The sequence below is a fragment of the Antechinus flavipes genome, chromosome 5 (assembly GCF_016432865.1).
Source record: "Antechinus flavipes isolate AdamAnt ecotype Samford, QLD, Australia chromosome 5, AdamAnt_v2, whole genome shotgun sequence".
Lineage (NCBI taxonomy): Eukaryota > Metazoa > Chordata > Mammalia > Dasyuromorphia > Dasyuridae > Antechinus > Antechinus flavipes.
This window is the reverse complement of record NC_067402.1, coordinates 99,602,969-99,625,591: the sequence shown is the minus strand read 5'-3', so window position 1 is coordinate 99,625,591 and position 22,623 is coordinate 99,602,969. Positions and strand designations below refer to the sequence as shown.

The 22,623-nt window shown below is 36.9% G+C and overlaps 1 protein-coding gene across 1 annotated transcript; it reads left to right on the top strand.

Annotated features, from left to right (window-relative positions):
• Positions 1-1,058: 1,058 nt before the first annotated feature.
• On the top strand, positions 1,059-21,427 carry CASP2 (caspase 2). Its single transcript, XM_051962180.1, is given in 12 exon segments — positions 1,059-1,223; positions 7,137-7,290; positions 7,685-7,769; positions 7,772-7,851; positions 7,996-8,077; positions 8,565-8,659; positions 8,934-9,110; positions 16,217-16,345; positions 16,502-16,592; positions 18,542-18,691; positions 18,932-19,041; positions 19,219-21,427. Coding segments are annotated over 12 exon segments (1,392 nt in total). The 5' UTR covers positions 1,059-1,149; the 3' UTR covers positions 19,384-21,427.
• The last annotated feature ends 1,196 nt before the right edge of the window (positions 21,428-22,623 follow it).

The following is a 22,623-nucleotide window of genomic DNA, read 5'->3' as shown; positions in this document are numbered from 1 at the left end:
TTCCCTAACGGACCACATCCCTCTTTACCTCTTTGTCGGGATTTCTTTGCCAGGAACTTTACCTTGCCTCTGAGGAAGTCAGCCTTCCTAGCAAAGGCTGGCTTCTCTAGTCCAACAATAAACTTCTTTTGCCAGGCTCATTTTTCGGGTTCAGACGTTCTTTTGCAAAGGACCTGCGCCAACCAGAAGGGGTTCGCACAACTCTCTGCCCTGCGCCGAACATCATCATTAGGACGACCCCAGAGTCACTCCCAAGGCCGGGCAGATTTAGGATTATTGCGACACCCTCCCTGGTTGCTATACCTCGTCAGGAGGATAGGATAATTCTGAGATTATGAACTTGAAATACTGGAAGGTTGGTAGCGCCTTTGCCAGAAACATAAAACTCCACCCATGAGTATTCATCTGAACTTAGGTTGAATTGTTTATAGGCAAAGGACTTCAGTGAAGGAAACTGGTAATTGCTTTATAGATATGAGCAATTATTATTTCTATTAGTATTATTCCCAGGGAAACTGGAGAAGGACTTCTGTTAAGGTCAGGGCCAGGTAAACTGTGTTCTTGGTTTAGGGGTAGAAGATCCATAAGCCCTTTACCTTGTGGATCAGGAAGCCATATCTGAAAGAGCAACTGACTGAAAGTTAGAAAAACTGGATCCTAATCCAGATTGGGACTATTACGAAGATATCGGGCAAATTCTTTCATTTAAAAAAAAAAAAAGTTATTTAAAGGGAAGGTGGTAGGTGGGGTCTTAGAATGGGCGGTCAAAACGTCAATTTCCGCGGGAATCTATGACCAATCCTATCCCGACGTAGGGAGCGAGCACGTCGTCTCCGTCTTCCCCCCCTCCCCCCTTTTCTTTTCTCCAACCACTACGGTCTTCTATCTTCTTCCGGGGGAGGCCAAAAGCTCCGGGACGGGACGTTCTGCGCCTGCGCAAGCATCCCTGGAGGTGCCTAGAGTATTGTAGCTAAAGATTTGGCGGGGGCGGGGGTGAAGGTGGAAATGGCTGCGCGCAGGCGTATTCAGCGTCGCGAGGGAGAAGGGAGGGGCCAAAGTAAGGGTCGGGGGCGGGAGTATGAACCCCGAAGGGGCGTTTCATTTGTTTGTGGAGTGGGCGGCTCTCTCCCGGGCTGAGAAAGGCGGGAAATGGCGGAGGCGCGCGCGAGTGCCCGCCCAGCCCTCGGTCGAAGAGGGTCGACGGCCGTGGACGGGGGGCGCAGGTGAGTGGAGCTCAAAGCGTGCCGACTCTTCCCATCTTGCCGGGCAGCCCGGAACGGGACCGATTTTCCAGGCCGAGCGGGGAACCCTGAATCTCGGCTGCGGCTCCCCGGAGACACTTCTGACCCTGACCCCTTAACCCAGGGACCACCGCCCTTTTCCCCACTAGGGGGCCTGAAGCTGTCGAGATGTGTAGATAGCCCGGCCTGAGAACCAGCATCCGGGTACGAGGTGGGGGTCCCCTCCCCCCTTCCTTCCTTCTCCGGGTGAGCAAGAAACAAGCATTTATTCAGCACAATGTGCAGTGAGTTTTTACTGAGTTATTCTTAGCACTGAGTTAAACTCTTTGCAAACTTTTGATCCTCACCATCACCTGGGGAGGAGGGGCTCAGGGGCTCATATTGGTCCCGTTTTACAAAAAAGGAAACTGAGTGAGACTTCCATCCGGACACATCCTTGGAGAGAGTTGGCAGGTGTCCAGCGGGGGAAATGGGGGAATAGTGGGCAGTCGTATCCCGGCCCATATCTGTCAGCGCTGTGTCGCGCCCGGGTGATGTGAAAGACACAGACATTTGGGGGAGACATTCGGGGGAGATCGTGTCCAGTGAGGAGTCAGAGGGTCAGAGATCAGACACTGCTCAGATTAATGCTACAGAATATATAATATTGCAGAGGAAAGGCAATTATCCGAATATTTTAAAAAATTAGTTCAGGTCACTCCTTCTACCCTTTTAAATTAAGAAGCCCTAATCTGAACCTTGGATCAGGTGATTTCTGAGATTCCACGATTTTGTTGGTACCTTCTAGGTTCTCTTGCTTTATTACAAATATAATTCATAGACTTCGAAGGGTTCTTAGAGATTATCCAGAGCATTCATTTTTCAGAGCAAGAGCACCAGAGAAAAGCTATATATCCCTTAACTAATGCCACATAATTGATTAGTGGCATGTGCCTTTATAACTCCCAGTTTTGTTTTTTTTTAATGTCTTTTGTTTTTAATGTCAGTTTCCTTTAAGTCAGTATATTTAAATGGCAATTGAGTACTTTCCTGTGCACTGTGCTAAACACTGGAAGTAAAAAGCAAAAACAAAAAACTTAATTTAAATACTGGTACTCTTAATCTGGATAATCTGGAGCAGATAACTTCACCTCTCTGGAATTAGGTGACTTTAAGGGTCCTTCCAGTCTCTAAATCTGAGTAACCCTGGATTCCTTAGTTCATAAAAGTTTATACACTCATTTGAAGTGTAACTAAGTGCTAAATGTGTGATATAGGAAATGAATTCCTATGCCCTCCCTTAGTTCTAAAAGTGTTACAATTTTGTGATTCTGAGAGCTGAAGAATTGCAAAGAAAGCTGTAATCACTGAAGGGGCTGGCCTCCAATAAAGAAATGTTGAATATATCTACCATGAGTAAAACACTTCAGTATTTGATAGTGGCAAGAAAATAAATAAGACATGGTTTCTTCCCTGGAAGGATTTATAGCTCAGTATAGAAAGCTTCCACTAGGTCTTTAAGTAAAATAATGTCAGAGCAGTACAGAGGGGATTCCAAATGTGGTACTATCAGATTAGAATTTTCCTGGCACTTTTCCATCACCTTTTGGGCCCCCACACTTTTGTCTTGGCAGTTTCATCATCTCTCTGAACTAGACCTATAGCAGGCTATATTCTTCAGTCTGTTAGCAGTTTACTTTCATTTTCTATTAATAAGTGGCTTGGTATAGTCTTCCAAGATAATAAAATTTCATTTTAAGAGTCCTTTTGGAGTTACATTGGCATGTCTTTGGTCGAGCTGTTCTGAGGTACATATTACCTGTTAGAATCTTTTTCTCCTAAATTGTTGTAGCAATATTCAAGTGTTAGGAAATTATATTCCCTCAAGATAAGCGGTTTAACATTCCAAGTCAGTGTAAGTAATTTTGGAAATCCTACATTTTGAAATGCCCTATCTGCTCTAGAACCTCAGGTTATTTTGGGGCATAATGAGTAATGTTCTTTGTAGAGATCACTTACTTGCATGATTTTTTTTCCCTAGAAACATTGAGAGTTTTTGAAATGTTAATGTTACTGCCTTTCATTTGAAATTATCTCAGATTTATCCTGATATATCTTATTTGTACATAACTTTTTGTATATTGTCTCTCCTCACCAGATTATTTGCAGTAACTTGAGGGCAAGTACTATTTTTGTCTTTCTGTGTATCCCCAATGCTTAGTGTAGTAACTAGCCTATGATAATCACCCTTTACAATCACATAATAAACACTTATTGGCTTGACCAGGGAATAGACGAATGCATCATGACAAAAATCTAATTCTTTTAGGAGGGCCAACTCTTTCCCTTCCTTGGTTCTCTGGGCATATGGGATTACTGGGAATCTACAGGAGATTCCACTAATCAGCAGTATCCTTCCTTAGATCCCCATTGCAGAATCTGCCTGTGATAGCAGTGTGCCACTGATAAGCAAAGAGAAAGAGCCATTTGATCTGACTATACTCCTTAGGTTGTCATAGCTTCTCTTCCTTTTCACAGCCAGTCTTCTAGAAATACTTTACTGTGCTGCCTGCTTTAAGGTCTCGCCTTCCACTCACTTCTCAGTCACTTATATTCAGGGTCCCAGGAGTTACCCTTGGTTACCAATGATTTTTTCACTGTTAAATCTGATGGCCCATTCTGATTCCTCACTCTTGATTGCTGCTGCCTTTGATACAGCTGAGGGCCCTTCTTCCTGGTTACTTTGTTGCCTCCTTTCATGTTATTCTTCTTTCTACTTATCTGGCAGGTTTTCCTCAGTCTCCTTTGCTGGATTATTATATATGTCCTGGCTTCTTCACTTGATTTTACATCAGTATTTTGTCTTGGGCTTTCTTTTTTCTCTACACTTTGTCTTTTGATCATTATTTCCATGGGTTCATTTATCATTTTTGTGCTGATGTCTCCCCAATCCATAAAAATAGCCCAAATGCAATAGGTAGTATAGAGTCCCTGGACATTTCTTCTATGTGTGCCTCATAAGCATCTAGGATTCAGTATCTTCTCCCCCAACTTTTTCTCCAAACTTTTCATTTTTGTTGAATGTACCACTCTCCTTACAGTTACCCAATTTCTCAACTCTTCATTCTCCTTCCACCTTTTTCGTATAAAATCAGTCACAAATCTGATCATTTTACTCCCCTGCGATTATGGGACTTCAAAATTTTATTCTACTTTACTTTTCTCAACTTATTTCATGTTACTGTTTCCCTCTTTGTGCGCGTTAGGTTATAGCCAACTTGGCGTATTTTGTTTTTAAATCTTAGGATTCCATCTCCTACCTCTGTCTTTGAACAAACAATTTCTCAGGCCTAAAATATACTTTTTCTCCATCATTGTTTCTTAGATAGAAATCACAAATTACTTCAAGGCTGAACTCATGTTACATTCTTGTATAGACAGCTTTACCTGATACTTCTAGTTCTTAGTGCTTTTTCTTTCTTCAAAATATCTTGCATTTAGTTATATAAGTATGTGCTATCCCTCAGTAGACTATAAGCTCTTTGAGCACAACACTTTGCATATGGTTTTTTAAAATGCTTGTTGGATGTAAAGGACTGCTTGCCATCTAGGGGAGGGGAAAAATCGGAACAGAAGTGAATGCAAGGGATAATGCTGTAAAAAAAAAAAAATTGCCCTGGCATGGGTTCTATCAATAAAAAGTTATTTTAAATAAATAAAATAAAATTCTTGTTGGATTTATTCTTAAGAAAATCTAATCTGTGAGCAGAACCAGGAGATCATTATACACTTCGACAACGATATTGTATGAGGATGTATTCTGATGGAAGTGGATTTCTCTGACAAAGAGACTTAACTGAGTTTCATTGGATAAATGATGGACAGAAACAGCTACACCCAAAGAAGGAATACTGGGAAATGAATGTGAACTATTTGATTTTTGATTTTCTTCCTGAGTTATTTTTACCTTCTGAATCCAATTCTCCCTGTGCAGCGGGAGAACTGTTCGGTACTGCAAATGTGTATTGTATCTAGGATATACTGCAACATAATTAACATATATAGGACTGCTTGCCATCTTGGGGGGGGGGAGGGGAAAAAATGAAACATAAGTGATTTCAAGGGATAATGCTGTGTAAAAATTATCCTGGCATGGATTCTGTCAATACAAAGTTATTATTAAATAAAATTAAAAAAAAAAAAAAAGAAAATCTAATCTGTTATTACAGTGTGTATATCTTCTGAGAGAGCATATAGTAATTAAGTTGCAGAGCCTTGAATTGTGAAGGTATTCATCGAACAGTTGAAGGGGAAAAGAGAAGTGGAGGGGTCAATTCTGAGGAAAATTTTAAAGATCCTGGTTCTGAACATTACTGAGTTAGAAGATTTCACTGCTATCATATACTATGAAGTAGATACCAGTATTTTTTTTTTTTGGTAGTTATGACTAATCTGGTAATCTTGATATTTATATCAAACAGATCCACAAAATTTAGAGATCTATTTTTCTATTAAACCATGGCCTTATCACTTAATAACATTGATTCACTACTTCCTTTCTCAGTCTCTTTCTCTCACCCTTTTGCCAGATTCTGACAGTTTCTGCAGTGTCATTTCCTATCGAGACTGAGTTCTTTATAACCCAGTTAAAGTTTTATCAGCTCAACTAGGCCAGAGGTATTGTTTTCACTTAAAAAGAGTTTTCAACATGAAATTATCTATTGTGTCTAAAGTTGGTGTATTTTTTTTATTCTGCACATTTTAAACAGATCTCTGTTGGCAATCTCAGTCTGGAATGTCCATTAGATTTGCTAATTTAGTGATATGCTTTTCTTAAATTGAGATTTGCTTCTCTTTGCAGAATCCTCTGAAGAAATTGATTTTTCTTGATACTAAGATCCTTCTTCCCAAACCATATATATACACCTCTATCAAACTGTATTATACATACAGGCCTCAGTAGTCTATAAGATGGAGTTGTATTCTGAACTAACAGAATTCTTTAAAAGCCATGCCTATATTTTCTTTATAGACTTGAGTGTACTATATCTCACACAGTATAAATAAAATCAAATGTTATACAGAACTGAGGCTTTATTAGGCCTTTTCCTCTATGGTTATTCTTCTACCTTATCTCCCTCACAATTCTTTCCTTATGCTCCATCCTCTACACTAAATCCCAATAGGAGTAAAAAAAGATGCCTTCTCGGGAAAGGGACCTGTATGTGCCAAAATGTTTGTAGCAGCCCTGTTTGTAGTGGCTAGAAACTGGAAAATGACTGGATGCCCATCAATTGGAGAATGGCTGGGTAAATTGTGGTATATGAATGTTATGGAATATTATTGTTCTGTAAGAAATGACCAGCAGGATGAATATAGAGAGAACTGGCGAGACTTACATGAACTGATGCTAAGTGAAATGAGCAGAACCAGGAGATCATTATACACTTCGACAACGATATTGTATGAGGACATATTTTGATGGAAGTGGATTTCTTTGACAAAGAGACCTAACTGAGTTTCAATTGATAAATGACAGATAGAAGCAGCTACACCCAAAGAAAGAACACTGGGAAACGAATGTGAACTATCTGCATTTTTGTTTTTCTTCCCAGGTTATTTTTACCTTCTGAATCCAATTCTCCCTGTGCAACAAGAGAACTGTTCGGTTCTGCAAACATATATTGTATCTAGGATATACTGCAACATATCTAACATATATAGGACTGCTTGCCATCTAGGGGAGGGGGTGAAGGGAGGGAGGGGAAAAATCGGAACAGAAACGAGTGCAAGGGATAATGTTGTAAAAAAAATTACCCTGGCATGGATTCTGTCAATATAAAGTAATTATTAAATTTAAAAAAAAAAAAAAGATGCCTTCTCTTGACAACTTCCTTTCTTTTTCATTTTTCTCAGCAGAATGTTAGGAGTCTGGGGAATGGAGCGGGAACACCAGGAAGCTCTGAAGAAGAATCGGGTTGTGCTGGCCAAGCAGCTATTGCTTAGTGAACTCTTAGAGCACCTCTTGGAGAAGGACATCATCACCTTAGAGATGAGAGAATTGATCCAGGTAGCTTAGAGAAATAGTTTGAGAGTGAGGAAGTGATGCAAGGCATGAGCAGGGGGGATAAGAGGACATAACCTTAAGGAGAGGGTATAGCTATAAAAGCCAGGATATCAAAGATGGTATAGGATCTCAGGGGTGAGAAAGGGAATGTACTCAATTTTCCTAAGTATTAATAATTTGAGTGATGATGCTCTTTAAAAAATTATTAATAGCCTTTGTTTTTGCATCACTTTTATTTCTAGATATTCCCCTCCACAATATATTAAACCATATCTTCTAACTAACATTTTAAAAGAAAGAAGAAAAGCAATTCAGTAAACCTCACTGGGAATGGGAGATACGTTGTAGTATGGAGTAAGCAAACACAATTCTTTTTTAACCTTCTTGTCTGCTGTAGGCCAAAGTAGGCAGTTTTAACCAGAATGTGGAATTTCTGAACTTGCTGCCCAAGAGGGGTCCCCATGCTTTTGGAGCTTTTTGTGATGCTTACGGGAAACCAAGCAAGGACATCTGGAGGATCTGTTGCACAAAACCCTCTACGGTTTTCAGCAATTACTGCCATCGGTATGGGACACTGGGAATATGTTTGGGAAAGGAATCTTTGCCCAAGTGAGCTTTGTGTTGACAGTTTTGGAATATTGAAAGAAGAGATAGCTATGACTGGGATATCTCTTAATATTCAGTTTGGTAACTGTTGTTTTCTTACAGTTGAACTGTGATGATGACTCAAATCTCCCTCTCCCAGTGTGTGAATCCTGTTCCCCTCACAAGCAACTCCGACTGTCTGTAGGTGAGGATTAAGAGGAGAGGATGATAGTTGGATTTCCCATGGTCTGACTGAGCACTAGCTTCCTCTTTCCTGTGTGCTGGAAATAGTATTTTCAGTTAGTTAATTGGGACTATTAAAGCTAGTCTTTGGTTGGATGCTAGGTGTGGCCATCACCCTGTCAGTAGTGAGATTGTTATTATTTAGTATATCTATTAGTCAGCTAGGAAAAGACTTTCATATACTATGACCATGAAAAGTGACCTACTGCTCTGCTTCTATAAATTGAAAGACCCCATAGTTAATTAGTTCTTGCATCTATGAATCTTCCTTAATAAAACTAAGCTTGTTTTTCTAGAATGAGAAAGAAAATCACATTCAACTTCTTACTGTAGTAATTAAAGTTGTTCTTCAGTAAAGCTGTTCTCTAAGAGATAGGAAGAAGGATTAAATTCCTTGTAGTACTAGGTATAACCTTGGGTTCTGAAACTGTTTGTCTCTCTATGCTCAGAGACCATGGAGCATTCTCTGGACAATGGAGATGGACCCCCCAGCCTCCAGGTGAAACCCTGTACCCCAGAGTTTTATCGGACACACCACCATTTGGTGAGTCTTACAGAATGACTAGAGGATATAGGAAAGAAGAAGGGGATTCCTTCCTTGAAAATGTAGTCTCCATTTTCATCCACATCCCTTTTCTGGCTATGTCAGGATGAGCAGTAAGTCCTGATTAAGGATTTCCTTTTGTGCAGACCCCTATTAGTCTCAGTGGGAAAAAAAGTAAAATATATTCCCTATCTTCATGAAGCTTATGGAAAGTTAGCTTGGATAGCTAGATGGTCTTGGTACTCACAATGTAACCTGAGTCTTTCCTATACAGGCCTACAGATTACAATCTCGACCTCGTGGTCTAGCACTGGTGCTGAGCAATGTGCACTTCAATGGAGAGAAAGACTTGGAGTTCCGATCTGGTGGGGATGTGGACCATAGTTCCCTAGTAACCCTCTTCAAGCTTTTAGACTATGATGTTCATGTCCTGCGTGACCAGACTGCACAGGTACTACCTGGGAAATGGGGGGAAGAATTCTAGCCATTAGTTGTAGAAGAGAAAGAGGGATCAGAAAGTTGGGTAGAGAGATAAAACACTTATTTTTTTACAGTTTAATTAATAGTAGTTTATTTTTGCTATTACATATAAAGATAGTTTTCAATATTCATCTCTGTAGGATTTTGACCTCCAAATTTTTCTTCTTTTTTTTCCCTTCCTCAAAACAGCAGGCATTCTGATAGAGGTTATACTTGTACATTCATGTAAAACATCCCTTTTTCAGAGCTTCTGCTGCTACTTTGTACATTCTTCCATTTACAAAAAGGCCCTGTATCACTTTGTAATTTAGTAAAGATGGGTAAGACTGACTGCTTGAGAATCATTTTCATAGAGTACCAATTTCCTCAGTGTAGTCATGTGTTTGACCCAGATTATAGCGTCAGACATTGATTTTCACTTAGTTTGACCAGGGATACTTAAGTCTCTGGGACTGATTCATGCTTATCAAACTCAGAAGAGTGTGATTTCTAAATCTCAATGCCAATTCTTTTATAATGGAAAATATGCTTATCCCACTAATCAAGACTAGTCTGTATTAGGAGTTCATTTCTTGGCAAACACAGAATACTAAAGTAATGAACAGAAAGTTGTTTGGTGAACTTAGGATTAGAGAAAAGGGAAGTTAATTGTATGTTCTGATGGTTAAACAGGATCAAAGGTCTCCTCCCTTGAGCAGTATTGTAGAATGTCCTTGATTCTAATCCTTTTTCAATATTCCTTATTGTCACCAAGCCAACTTTAATGGCATTACCTGCCTCCTATTAGATTCTGATACTAGTTATTTTACATTATTAGAGAATCATGAAATGCAAATCAAGTTCTATTTCAACATTTCGTGGTCTAGAGGTAACCCTGTATTTTCATATATTTTGCCAGCAGAACACAAGTTCTACCAAGCCGAAAAACTTTCTTACATATACCTGGCTACTGATTTGTCTAAGAATTCGTTTTTCTAAGTTTGATAAGGCTGACCAATAAGGGATGATTTTTACTCAGCCTCAACAACTTACAAAGACCAATTTAAAGGTGGCACAATAGGGATGAAAAATCATCAGATGAAATAACAGATCCCTTCAAATATTAAAGTAAATTTCATAATATTTGCTTTTGTAACTACCTTATTTTTATATTTTTAGCTTTTATTTCACTTTTATTTCTCATTACAATTCTTTCCCCTCTATTGCCAAGCCATCCCTTAAAACAAAATTTAAAATAAGAGGGAAAATAGTTTGGCAAAACCAATTAATATATAAGTTTTATCTTATAGTTGAAGTAATATTCTTCACCAATGGTCATTCATCTCTGTAAAGAAAGAAGGGAGATGAATTTTGGGTTTTTTGGGATTTTTTTAGTTCTTCATGCCCAAACTTCTTCATTATAATACATTGTCCCATTTTTTTTTTTGTTCTTTCTATTTGCATCATTGTAATAATTCCATATGTTGTATTCCTGTATTCCTGGGCCTATTTATATCACTGTACATCAATTCATTCCATGCTTCTCTTTGGCAGTTTCTTTTTATTCCTTACTTTTAATAGTAGAATAGTATTTGAGTAAACTTAGCTTTGATTTGTTAACCACAACATATATTCTATTAATATTTTTTGTTGTTACATCACCTATATTTCCCCCTGATTCTTTCTCACCAACCATCCTCTGTAACTTTTTTTGAAAGAAAGAAAGAAAGAAAATGGGGGAGGGGAGAAGGAGGGAGAAGGGATTCAGTAAAATCAACATATCCAAAAAAAAAAAAAAAACCTGACTTTATAGGAAATATTCAATACTTGTGAAGACATTCTTTCCATTATCCCTGCAAAGGAGAGATATTTTCTCATTTTTCTATAATTTGATTTTTGCAATTTTTCTTCATTCATTTCTCAGGTTTTGTTTGTTTTGGTGCTCATTCTTTCCATTTCCATTTTTACAATTTTATTTGTTGTTTTTCTGGATCTGTTTACTCTACTTTTCATCAGTTAATATAAATCTTTCCATACTTCTTTGTATTCATCATGTTTATTTCATTCCACAAAGTAATATATATAAAATGAATATAATGAATATTCATGTACCACGATTTGTTTAGTCATTCCATAATTGAAATTTCTTATTCTTTTAAATGCATTTATTTTAATAGATCAGTTTTTATCTATCTTGTTCTTTTTTTCATAAGTGTAACTTTGTCATAGTCTCCATAAATAATGCTTAAACATTTTATATCTGCTTAAAAATGTGTGTGTGTGTGTGTGTGTAAGATTCTAGCATGTCTATAGACAAAGGAATAGGAATAAGTTTTTATTTACCAGCTATGTGTAATCATTCTACCACAAATAAATGGTTTTTGAAAAGTATATATTTCTTTTTTTTTTTTAAAGATGTGATGACTCATAGATTCAACTTAGAAGGGTAACTTGTATATAGTGAATTAGCTTGACAGTGCCTGTGACATTTAGCTTTTTAGAAAAAGATTTTCATTTTTTCCAAAGAACAGGAAAAAAAATACAAATATAGATTTTTAAAATACAAATATAGATTTTTAAATGATTGATAGTTAAATTAATAATTTTTAATTTTAGAGCCTGCAATTTATTTAAGAGAAAGTATATTATCTTTTTGTTTTAACTTTGTCAAGCCAATCAGACAAATTTTCTGTTTAAAAACATCAAGCTCAGGATTATATTTTAAACATTAAATGGATATATTTAGAACCCAAGTAAAAGTGCCATATGAATTTTTAAGGCTTTTTTTTCCTTTTAATATAGGTATTTTATTTGACATTGTAGAATCTACCAAACCTTTTAGATCATTTAAGAAAAACAATATCAGTTACTGTATTTTTATTAAAGTTATTTACAAAGAGATAGCTGTATTTCTTTTAACTAGGTTTTTGTTACTTCCAAGTTAGGGTTTTAGAGACAAAGAAAAAGTTGCAATCATCCATAATCTATAGGAACTAGGTAATTTTAAAATATTGAAACAATATTTAATAGCAATAAAATAAAAAATAATAAATTACATTAAATGTTGTTCAGAGCAAACAAGTCTTTATTGCTGATTCAGAATATGCATCTATCAGGATGATCTATTTATTCGTAGTATTTTGCATTCCAAACATGTTAAGATAGAATTTCTATTAAAAAAAAACTGCAAAAATTTATTCCATATAGTAAATTGTATAGATTAACTTAACTTTGGTTGCATAATAATGTTTTCCCTTTCCATTATTCATTTTCTCTTTCATTAATTAATTAAAGATATATTTTATATATATGTATGTATCTTTTGTTGGACTCATATTGAATCATAAACTAAAATGTGAACATTAATATCTTATAAATAGTATTTTTCTTGGTAAATGATTTCCTAGTTATAGGAAATTTTCACATAGCCATTTTCACATAGAAATAAATATGACAGTTTCTTTTTGCATTTTTACTGCCAAGTTAAGAGTTTTCTCAGTAGAATTCTTAAAAAAAGAAAAGCTTCAAATGCATTCATTCACTAATTATTTACCATAAAGTGAGTGTCTCAAGTTAATGAGAAGTTGCAAATCTACTAGCATCTTTTTGATAATCCCTTAAATACACTATGCATTTAATAAGAGCTACATGTGTGTATATGTATATTTATGTCATCCAAAATATTAATGATATAATAATAATAATTGGCTTTTAATGTAGCACTTTAAGTTTTGTAAAGGGTCTGTTTACTTTTTCAGGAGATAGCAAGAAAAGATACAATTTTTAGATCCAAATCCTTTGAAAGATAGAACATTTCTAAGTAATAATTACAGTGAATTTTACTTTAGTTAACTTAGTTGTTAATAAGAAATGTATAGCATAAATACCATAGATTGTATATTGCCATTTTAAACTTAAATTAAATTTCATTCTTCAGCATTCATCAAATGTCTATATCTAGATTGTCTCAGAAATAAGCTCACTTTACTATACCAGTTAGTATTGTTATAATCTGTCCACCTAGATCTGGGGCCTTCGGCCCAAATTATGATCTCCAGTATTTGACTACCTTCAATTTTCCTATGTTACATGCCTTCAGTTACTAGCCTGAATTCTTATATATTCCTTGTTCTCATCTAGCTCTCCCAGTAGTAGCATTTGCATATATGCCTTTTCTCGTATGTTAGCAATGAATTAGACAAAAAAAAAAAAAGCCTTTTAAGGTTTGTTTATCTATTCATTCAAATATATTTATATTAGGAGTCAAGTCTCAGTAGAATCTCCCTCCAACTATGCAGATAGGCAGTCGTTTTCTAAATTATATTCCCAGATTGCTCCCTGGTACCATGAGAACTTAATTAATTACCACTGGTGGTGTCTCTGCTAATATGTCTTACAGAGGAAGTATTCAAAGTCTTGTTTTCCCTGCTCCAAAGCTAACATATCTGTTATACCTAGCTACATCTAAAGACCTGAAGCTACAAAGACAAAAAAAGGAAAACGTTATTTTCAAGGAGTTTACTGGGTAGTATTCTGGAAAGAAAATCTTCAAATTTATTTTTCACTTATAATTTAAGGAATTTCATTTTAAAAATAAAGCTGAAAAAACAAAATAGAAAAGCAATTAATTTACATATCAAAATTATAATTGCTTTGCTTGCTTCATCCTCCCAAATATACAGATACTTCTAAATTCAGCAAATACAAGCATCTCCCAGTTGACAGATAAGTTGTGTTCCAGAATTTATTGAACATTCATTCATTTATTCAACACATGTTTAGAATTGGGAATACATTTTCCCCAGAGAAACAATGTTTTAAAAGGTGCTTAAAATTTACAAAGAAATCTGTAAGCCATAGTATGGCTAAAATATAATCGAATTTATGCTTTATCTTTGAATTAACATAAGTATGTTGTCTTTCTTTTTTTTTTTTTTCCCCCATTTTGTTTCATTCATGTTTTCAGTCAGACAAGTTTTTGTGCTTCTTTCTGGGAATCTTAACTACCATGTTGTATCATATTGTTTCTGTAAGAAAATGCTTTTGCAGCAAGAATGAAATCAAGTAGCATCTTCCTCCTTATTACAAGTTCATTGGTGACAAGAAAACAGTCATTCTGCAGTTACTTGTCATTTGAGGAAGTTCACCTCCATGATATGTTTGTGGAATTTTCATAAATTAGGGGATTTGAGACTTTCTATTTTATAGATATTTAATCCATTAATTCACAAACCTAGAGTTTTATTTTTAAAACATTTTTCATTTTCTTTTAAGATCTCTTGTCCCCTTTTATCTGGACTTAAAAGCACATTCTTTGGTGATTTTTGTCCTTTAAACTTGTTAGATCTGGTGAGCAAATCAACCATATCTACTTTGTAGTAGGTTTAGTACCTTTTGAATCTGACATTTTAAACTAAAATGTCAATCTGAATTTTATGTAACAAATTGAATTAGGCTTTTTTTGTGTCTAATTCATTGCTAACATAGTGAGAAGAGGCATGTATGTAAATGCTACTATTGGGAGAGCTAAATGAGAACAAGGAATATATAAGAATTCAGGCTAGTAATTGAAGGCATGCAACATAGGAAAATTGAAGGTAGTCAAATCCTGGAGATCATAATTTGGACCGAAGGCCCCAAATTTAGGTGGACAGATTATAACAATACTAATTGGTATAGTAAAGTGAGCTTGATTCTGAGACAGTCTAGTTCATCAAGAGGCTTTTCCTATATTTCCTAACAGGTTCAAGATTGATCCATTCAAGAGGTAGGGTGCATTTGGAGTTAGCCATAGGTTAAGCTATATCAATTACTACACTCAACCTTCCACTAGAGGGCAAGAAAATAGTGGTATATCCTTAGACTGAACAGATTATTTCCTTGAAAAAAGTGCTATTTATTTCTCCAGACAAATGTTTTATAAGGAACAACCTTTTCCTCATGATATTTCATTAGTATACAGGAATAGCCAATTTCTTTATTAAGGAACTTCCTTTTTTTTTTTTTTTAATAGTATAGTGTTTTGTTTTGTTTTAACCATAGTTTTATAGTAGTTTGTAAGATATTCCTGCATCTCATTTTTAATCATTTTTTCTCTATTTTTCAGATGCTGTCATAACTATTATATAGATTATTTATTTATGGAAAATAGATCATTTTAGCTGCTGTTTTAGATGTTCTTTTTAAGCTATGAGATTATTTTCCACAAAATCAGTTTGAGTTTTAGCTTGATATTTTCATATAGTTTAATTATAGATAACATAAAATCAATAATTTCCTCATATTACCATTGAGAGTATTTAGCATTAACACAGAATAGAATTTAGGTAAAAAGTGAAATAGAAATAAATTTGAAGGGAGATTAACATAGGAAAAGATAGCAGTCAAAAAAGACAATTTTATGTCTTTTATTCAAATATTTAATTCTTTCCCACAGTCTCTATATATATTAAGTTTTTTTGAGGAAGTTGTCAAATGTTTTTTGATTTCAGATAGCATTGACCCAAGGAGAGAGAGATTGTAGCACTGTGTCTGTTTATTAGGGAGAAAAGGAATAAGTACCCTAGGGCTAGGTACTAACTAGTATATAATAAAAATATCTATCTTGTAGATAAGAAAATATGTAATGGGGAGCAAATATTCCTTTAAATGCTGCTACTATCACATCAGTATAAATTCTTATTTTTTGTGTTTGTTAAACATCAGATAATCACAAATATATCATCTCTACCTTTTGAACCATACTGACTCAAAGGCAACATAAAAACAATGTCTTTCATTTAATTTGAGAAGATTTTACTGTTCACATATTCATCATGCTTTTCTTATGAAAGAGATAGATTTGTGCTCCATTTGTGCTTTCACATCTTGACAAGCCTTATAACTATGTGCATTTATAAAATGTCTTTTTAAGAGTTCAATAGGTTGAAAAGAAATTAGACCTTAAAATGCAACCTAAAAGTGTCCTTAGAAATACCATGCTCTTTCCAACTGACAGTAGGACATATTAACATAATTCTGTATAAGAAAATCTTAAAATTGTGGGCTAATTGGAGCTTTTACCTAATTGCTAAGTCACATGGGAATCTTATCTTTCAGGAGATGTATGAGAAGCTTCAGAGGTTTGCACAGCTGTCAACTCACCAGAACACAGATTCCTGTGTGGTGGCACTCCTTTCTCATGGCATAGAAGGTGGCATCTATGGTGTAGATGGCCAACTGCTCCAGGTACTTGGGTTATCTAGACACAGACTAATGAAATTAGGGTTTCTCACTTCTCTCCCTTTCTTACATGTGACAGCTATTCTAAGTACTGTGGAACTCTAAAAGTATAGTCCTGAAGATTTCTTAACCCACTTGCTTCATTTACTCTTTTTACTACAGCTCCAAGAGGTTTTTCAGCTCTTTGATAATGCCAACTGCCCAAACCTGCAGAACAAACCCAAGATGTTTTTTATCCAGGCCTGTCGTGGAGGTGAGTGCCACCGCCAGCCCAGTGCCTGGATAGTGGCTCCTAGGCAGCCCCCTTGCTGGTCTCACTTTCCTGTTTGCTCCTCTCAGGTGCTATTGGATTCCATGGGCACCCCCTTCTGTTCACTGCTGCCACCGCCTTTCTCACTCTGTAAGTGTCTCGCCCTCTGCATGGGCTGTGCTAGGACTTGGGCAGCCCATGGCTCTCAGGTTGGTCAGCTCTTTGTCTTGCATCTTCATGTCATCTTCTCATCAGGGCACTCTTACCAGTATCGTCATTTTCCTATTGGCCCTCTCTGTCTCTCCAGCTTTTAGCTCTGAGATAATCTCTTTTTGGGTAAGAGTAATGAATGACAAAGTTCTCTGTATCTCATCTCTGTCTCTCTTACTTTTTATTTCTTTGCTACTTTCTTTCTGCCTTTTCCTTTAACCCTATTTATCTGTATCTGTCTTTCTCTTCCTTTCAGCCTCTTTTCTTTCTTAAACTGCCTTTTCTTGACTACCCATGCATTCTGCAGAGGACCCAAAAGTTACTAATTTCTGTGCTATCCAGCTGCTGCCTGAAGTGCTTCTCTTTCCTTTATTTCTATGCATTCTAACCTTTTTCTTCCCTTGCATGAAGTTTTTCCAGCTCCTTTAGAAGCCAGAACCTTGAGCATTCTAATCTTATTTGGCTTCCAACCAATGTAAGAACTTAATTTGAGTCCATATTATGCTAATTACTTTTAGGGATAGAAAAGAAGATATGATCCCTCTCTTCACAGTGCTTATAATATAGTTTGTGAGATAGAATATATATCTATAAAATAAAAAGAATTCTAAAGCAACCCCAAACAAATAGGCACTGATATAGTAAATTACGAACATAAACATTGAAGTAAGAGGAAGAGCTCATTATGGGGAAATTTACAAGTAGCTAAGGGGATTAGGAAAGACTGAACCTTAAACAAAAGTAGGGCTTCTAAGGAATGAAAGTGAGAAGTGAAGAGCATTCCAAACTTGGAGGGCAGCCAGTGCAAAGACAGAGGTAGAAGATCGTGAGATTGAGAAAATCAAGTTAGGTTATGAAGAGCCTTAAGGGCTTCATAAAGGCATTTATATTTGCTCCTAGAGGTAATAGGGAACCACTACAGTTTAATGTGCACTTTAAGAAACCCACTTTTGCATCTATATGGGGGATCATTTGGAGGGGAAGAGTCTTGGAACAGAGTTCCAATTCTTAGCTATTGAAGTAGTCCAGGTAAGAGGTGATGAGGATCATAGTTTAAGGTGGTAAATATGGGTAGAGCCAAGGGGGCAGATGTGGAGATAGTTACAAGATTTGACCAGTAATTAGTTATATGACATGAACTTTCTGGGATTGGAAAAACTTTCTTTATCTCTAGTACATTCATGTGTCCATTACCAATCCACTTTCCCAACTTTTCCACAAAACCTCTAGGGAACCACTTAGTATCCAGCCTCTGTGATAATTAGAACCCCATCTACTTGCCCTTTTCTCTTGAGGAAAGAATTATATATATATATATTGGCTTTCATCCCATTTCCCCTCCCCAATTCTGTTCCCTGACTTTTCTTTGAGTCTTACAAAGAGGGAAATATTATAAGATTCAGAAACTTTCTTTCTGCTAGAATAAGCCAGCAAGAGGCTGAATGCATTTGCTTTTCTTTTTTGTCCAAAGGTAGATGATTAATTAGATGACTTCTAAGGCACCTTCCATTGTATGGAGTCTTTTTCAGCACTTCCAACCATTCATTCTATCCTAACAGGGCTGGAAAGAGCTCATGTTATGTCAGAGGAGGGAGAGACATAGTGCTAAGTTTGTATCTACAAGCACAAACTTTGCTGAGGCAACAGCCAGAAATGGCTGTCCTGATTGGGTTGGGAAAGAATTTTGGTTTCCCATTGTCAGGCCCGGGGGGGAATGCCGTTTTTGTTCATTCTCTCTGCAGATGAGACAGACCGAGGGGTGGACCTTCGAGATGGGAAGGAGCACATGGCTTCTCCAGGGTGTGAGCAAAGTGATGCCGGCAAAGAAAAGATACTGAAAATGCGACTGCCTACACGCTCTGACATGATCTGTGGTTATGCGTGTCTCAAAGGTACTTGGGTCCTAGAGCAAGGGGAAGGGAAGGGAATAGGCATTTGTATAGCATCTGTTAGGCACCAGGCACTGGGCTGCATGCTTTTGACACTGTGGTATGGCACAGGGAGAGGGGAGTGATGAAGGAGTCTGCCAGTGTCCTACTCAGGTTGGTATTATGTCAGGATGGACTGTGGGATGGAGAATGAGCCAAAAGGCGGGGGTCTCTCATTCAAACATAGTCCTGGTCTACCTGTAGGCACCGCTGCCATGCGCAACACCAAGCGAGGATCGTGGTACATTGAGGCCCTGACTCAAGTATTCTCTGAAAGGGCTCGAGATATGCATGTGGCAGACATGTTGGTTAAGGTAAGTGTCCCTAGGTTTGACTCAGCAAATCTTCACAGTTTGCCCTTCCTCCATTTTGCTTTCTTTCCTTCCTCCCTCGTCTTTTTTCCCTAACATAGCTTCTCTTACTTTTTTTGGTGATCTTATAAAAAGTCTGAAGTCTTTGGCTTGAAACTTAGCAAATTTCTTCTTCTCCAGGTTAATGCACTTATTAAAGATCGAGAAGGCTATGCCCCCGGTACAGAGTTTCATCGATGTAAGGAGATGTCTGAGTACTCCAGCACCCTCTGCCGCCACCTTTACTTATTTCCAGGACATCCTCCTACACGATTGGCATCTATTTTTCCATCTAGCCCAGAGTGAGACCACAGAAGGCATGATTGAACTGTCCCTCTTCAGAATGGACCGTTTATTCCTCCCCTCAGGGATAATGGGACTCTCCCAGGCTTGTTTTATAAATATCTTTTGTTTCCCATTTTGAAGATGGGTTCTGCAAGCCAGCTCTTCTTGTATGTGAAACTCTAGAGCTATTTCTTGGCAATCCCTGGTCTGAATCACTGCCAGGAAGAGTGCTTAGGGTGTACAATAAGGGAATCTGGCAGGTATTTCTAGAATACAATGCTTTTATGGGTTAAGGGATATGTGAGCTTTAGTCCTGAGTACTAGTATTCAATACTCAACCAAGCCTCAGCCTTAGCCTCTTGTGGATATTGAGTTCACTCCCCAGGATTATTGTGAATAGCACTTTGAGTGTTGTTTTTATTTTGTGAGTTAAGCCATTTTGATGATCTTCTCCACTTCTTATCTTGTCTGTTTTCAAATACTACTTTCCTTGCCATTCAGGGATATTTGGGGTAATGTCCTTTAGTACTACTTAATTTGGTACTTTAAAAACCTATGATTTCTTCAGTATGAGTATCACTCTGTTATATGATGAAACTTCTCCATGATTTAGTAAGTGGTAGTCCAGAATTACCATGGCCAAAAAATCATTGTATCCTTTCGGTTTGGTGATATTTCTTTTGAAATTAGACTAAAGCTAGATTCCTCTTTGGACATAGGACCCATCACTGAATCCATTTTCAAAGCCTTTCTAGCTTTGTGTAGGTTCTTTCTATTAGAATTTGTACTTCACTAGCTTAGTCTTTGATATTCCAATGGATATCATTTAAAAGGGGAATTATTTGGTCTTAGAGGACCAAGCACAATTCAAGACACTGTATCAACAGTAATGACCTATGCATTCTCCTTTTTAGTACTGTAAAACTTCCCTCTGGTGGGGACTGTCTTCCCCTGATCACCTTCTCTTCATCATCCCAGTGCTGGAGAAGGTGAAAACTCCCCATACCAAGTGATTAAGGTGACTTTTTCTTATTCTTCCCCCAGGAAGTTTCCTAGATTTCATATATAGTTACTTTCTCCTGTATTTTCCTATTGAAATGGGCAATACAGCATAAGAGTGGAGAATGGATGGGAATGGTACCTCAGAATAATCTAATTTCTTTTTTTACCTTTATCTCCTATCCTGAGTTGTCACCATGTCCCCATTTTCTTCATTTCAGATGCTTTGCCTTTCTCACTATTCCCATTTTCCATCCAAGCTAGGTTTTCCATGTTTTCTGCCAGAATTGATTTAAAATCTTCCTAGCTAATATCCCTATTTCCAGTCTTTCACTCTCCATCCGTTCCATATGCTACTATTAGATAAATTTTCTAAATTATTCCCCTGCTAAAGAAACTATAGACTCCTAAACCCTTGTCTCACTGGATTTATTCAAGCTTTTCTTGCTCTATTCTTCAATAGGCACCCTCTGTTCCTCTCAAATTAATATGCTCACTTTCCACAGTGTTCATTTCTTCTGTGGTGCCTTTGCTCATGTTGTTGTCCCCCTTTAATGCTTTCCTTCCTATCCTATATTTCTACACAGCCTTACCAATCCTTTGGCTCAGCTCAGTTCTCATGTCAGTCAAGCCTTCTTTGAATTCCTTTGCACTTAATACTACCACAGTTTAGTACTTAACTGTATTCCAATTTTTTATGTATGTTGGTTACAGTTGCCCAAAGAAACTATAAACTTCTTGAGGGCAGTGACCATGTGTCATACTTATGTAGCCCCCATAGCATGGGCACAAAGTAAATACAAAGATCATGTATTATACACACAGCGTATAATCTCCCACAGTGCCCTGTACTTTGCTAGAGTCTATAGGTGCTCAATAAATATTTACTGATTGGAGTTGGGGTCCTGCAGGAAGATATTCATTTTCCCCAACCTATCTTCCTAATCCCAATCTAGGGGTTAGTATGATGTAATAGGGTCTAGAAGTGAGTCTTTTCCCCACTTCCCACTGCCAAGGTTTTGTATTACTTTCAGGTGCCAAATAAATACTTGTGTTTGTTACCAAACTTCACCAGCACCTCTCCCTGTGGCTTACCAGATGCCTGAAATCTTTCATTTACCTTGTAAACCTACCTCATCATCCTCTAATTTCATCAAATGTTGTCTCCAGAACCCCCCAAAAAACAAACTCTAGCCTCCTTTTATGATAAAGAAACAATTATACTTCACCTTTGAATAACCACTCTGGCTGTGTCCATGGACAAATACATCAAGCATTCAGAGTTCTTGAGGAAATTTGGCAGGTAGTAGGTCAAATGGGTTCAATAAGTCTGTCAGTCTTTCAATAAGAATCTAGAATAAATGAATGGTCTACAGTAGGGTTATATTTCTCTGTCTGGATTGAACTAAAGCCTTTAAGTACCTTTAAGGAGTCTTGATATAAAACTTAAATAACTACGGTGGCAGGAAATAGTGAATTGTATAGGAGGAGGACAGATTTGGGGATCAAAGGGCCAAGATTGGACTGTGTTAAAAGAAATGAACTTTGGTAACTTTGATAAAATAAAGGGTAGGGTGGGAATGATAGGAAAAATAAATGTTAAAATGATGATGGGTTATAGAAAACTTGTGGAACAATGATAGGAAATGTGTGTGTGTGTGTGTGTGTGTGTGTGTGTGTGTGAGAGATAAGGAGTTACTCACCAATAGAATCACCAGTAGGAAAAATAGGCTGAAGGAGATTGATGAAGGATAGTTATTTATGATTTAATGTGAACTTGAAAGGAAATCACTAGTGGAATGCCCCAGACATTTGTGCTTATACTATTTAATGTATTAGTGATTTGGATAAGGCATAGATGTCATGTTTATGTTTACCATATTTGCAGGTGACCAAGGAGGGATAACTGTTGAAATACAAAAACAGCATCCAAAAAGATCCTGAAGACCAAAAACTGACTCAAATCTGATACTAAGAAATTCAATATGAATAATGGAAAGTCTCATACTTGGATTCAGAAAACCAACCTCATAAAGTACAAGGTGGGGAAGGTTTGACTAGATTGTAGCTCATCAGATCTAAGTGGAGGATGTTAATATCTTAATATATGTTATGAAAGCTCCCAAAGCTAAGTCTTAGGTTACATTCAGAGAAATACAGTGTATTCAATTAAGGTCATTGACAAACTGGAGGGTCCTGATGTTCATGAGAAGTCTCAGGTGCACATCTTGGAAAAATATTATTGGTAAAATGAACTTGGGA